Source organism: Nicotiana tomentosiformis, chromosome 1, assembly GCF_000390325.3.
Source record: "Nicotiana tomentosiformis chromosome 1, ASM39032v3, whole genome shotgun sequence".
NCBI classification, from domain to species: Eukaryota; Viridiplantae; Streptophyta; class Magnoliopsida; order Solanales; family Solanaceae; genus Nicotiana; species Nicotiana tomentosiformis.
The window spans coordinates 25,261,572-25,264,212 of record NC_090812.1 but is presented as its reverse complement, the minus strand read 5'-3'; the positions used below and the strand labels follow the sequence as shown (position 1 = coordinate 25,264,212).

At 37.5% G+C, this 2,641-nt stretch overlaps 1 protein-coding gene across 1 annotated transcript; it reads left to right on the top strand.

Annotated features, from left to right (window-relative positions):
• Positions 1-1,314: 1,314 nt before the first annotated feature.
• LOC138904648 (uncharacterized) lies at positions 1,315-2,241 on the top strand. Its single transcript, XM_070193156.1, has one exon. The coding sequence runs from the start codon at positions 1,315-1,317 to the stop codon at positions 2,239-2,241; it is 927 nt and encodes a 308-aa protein (XP_070049257.1).
• Positions 2,242-2,641: the final 400 nt, after the last annotated feature.

Below are 2,641 nucleotides of genomic sequence, written 5' to 3'. Positions count from 1 at the left end.
AATATCTCACAATCAGGCCCTCGGCCTCACTCAGTCATAAATCTCTCCTGTCTCTCGGGCTCTCAATAATCATGAAATCAGCCCAAACAACAATGATATGATGTATCAATAATAATAACAGAGACTGAGATAAAATGTGCAAGTAAAAACTGAAACTGAGTAAATATAGCATTTAGCAGGCAATTCAACAAGTACATGACCTGTGTGGGTCCCAACAGTACTATCACATAGCCTAAGCATGATTTCTAACATGATTTACAGTCAAATTTTATCAACACATAGAGAGCATATAGCTAACTATAAATTATTCAACTTTACAGTTTCCCAGGACGGACCAAGTCACAATCCCCTCGGTGCACGCCCACACGCCCGTCACCTAGCATGTGCATCACCTACAAAATAATTACATGATACCAAAATTCGGGGTTTCATACCCTCAGGACCAGATTTAAAACTGTTACTTACATCAAGCCGTGAAATTCTTATTCTGCAATGTCCTTTCCTCGTGAATTGGTCTCCAAACGCCTCGAATCTGGTCATAAATAATTCGTTTCAGTCAATAAAATTTATTGGAATTAATTCCATAAGAAAATAATAATTTTTCATAAAAATCCGAAAATTAGCTCAAAAATCGCCTGTGGGGCCCACGTCTCGGAACCCGATAAAAGTTACAAAATCCGAAAGCTCATTCCACCACGATTCTAACCATACTAATTTTACCAACAAGTCCTAAAACATCATACGAACTTAGTTGAACCCTCAAATCATCTAAAACAATGCTAAAACCATAAATTACACCCCAATTCAAGCCTAATGAACTTTAAAATTTTTTAATTCTACAAACAACTCTGGAACCTACCAAATCACGTCCGATTGACCTCAAATTTTGCACACAAGTCATAAATAGCATAACAGAGGTATTTTAATTTTCAGAATCGAATTCCGACCCCGATATCAAAAAATCAACCCCCGGTCAAATTTGTCAAAAATTAAACTTTTGGTATTTCAAGCCTAATTCCTCTACGGACCTCCAAACAATATTTCGGACACGCTCCTTAACCCAAAATCACCATACATAGCTATTGGAATCATCAAAATTCACATCTGAGATCGTTTACACATAAGTCCATATCTGGTCCACTTTTCTAACTTAAATTTTTAATTATGAGACTAAGTGTCTCATTTCACTCCGAGTTTCTTCCGGACCCGAACCAACTAACCCGATAAGTCATAAATCAATTGCAAGACATAAATTGAGCAGTAAATAGGAGAACGGGGTTATAATATTCAAAACGATCGGCCGGATCGTTACAAATGGCTACTGCATCTTCAAGTCGCACAACGCATGCACCGACGATGACACCGACAAAAAAGCCTAGAATATTTTCCGGCGTGGACTTTAAGCATTGGAAGCAAAAAATGTTCTACCTAACTAAACTCAGTTTGCATCGCTTTATCAATGAGCGATTTGTGGTCACAGAGGCATGGAAACATTCTGACTTCTTATGCAAAAATTATATTTTAAGTTGCTTGGAAGACGACTTGTACAATGTTTATAGCGTCATGAAAACATCAAGAGAGTTGTGGAATTCTCCTAAAAAGAAGTACAAGACTGAAGATGTTGGACTTAAGAAGTTTGTGGCCGCCAAATTTCTGGATTTCAAAATGGTTGACGGCAAATCTGTCATGACACAAGTCCAAGAATTGCAAGTTATTGTTCATGACCTCCTTGCTGAAGGTATAAACCGAGTCAATATTTTTATTCAAGATATTGATTATTTTACTAATTATAAATTTATGATTGAAGGTATGGTCATAAATGAAACGTTTCAAGTTGCTGCATTTATTGAAAAGTTGTCTCCGCTGTGGAAGGACTTTAAGAATTTCTTGAAACATAAGCGCAAAGAGATAACACTTGAAGACCTTATTGTTCGTCTTCGGATTGAAGAGTACAACAAGGCTGCTGACAAGAAGTCCCGTGGTAACTCAACAATAATGGGAGCAAACATTGTTGAGGAAGCGTGTACAAGCAACAGAAAGAGAAAGAAGTCGTCTGGTCCAAAGAATTACCCGAACAAGAAAAAGTTCAAATGTAATCGCCACAACTGTGAAAAGGTTAGACATAAAGTTGTGGACTGTCGTGCACCGAAGAAGGACAAGAAGAAGAGTCAAGCAAACATGGTTGAAAAGAATGATGAATGGAGGACTTATGTGCCATACTATCCGAATGCAGCTTGGTAGGAAATCCCGAGTGGTGGATTGATTCTGGAGCCACTCTCCATGTTTGTGTTAACAAAGAGTTATTTGCCTCATATGTTCCCGCAAGGCACGACGAGACTATCTTTATGGGAAACTCCCCAACAGCACAAATTGAAGGAGTTGGGAAGATATCTTTGAAGATGACTTCGGGTAAGGTTGTAACTCTAAACAATGTTCTCCATGTTCTTGAAATTCGCAAGAATTTGATCTCTGCTGGACTTCTTATCAAGAATGGATTTAAGTGTGTGTTTGTTTCTAAAAAAGTTGAAATAAGTAAGAATGATGTGTATGTAGGAAAATGTTACCTAACTGAGAGCCTTTTCAAGTTGAATGTAATAACTATTGATATCAATAAAGTCCAAGCTTCTTCTTACTTACTTGA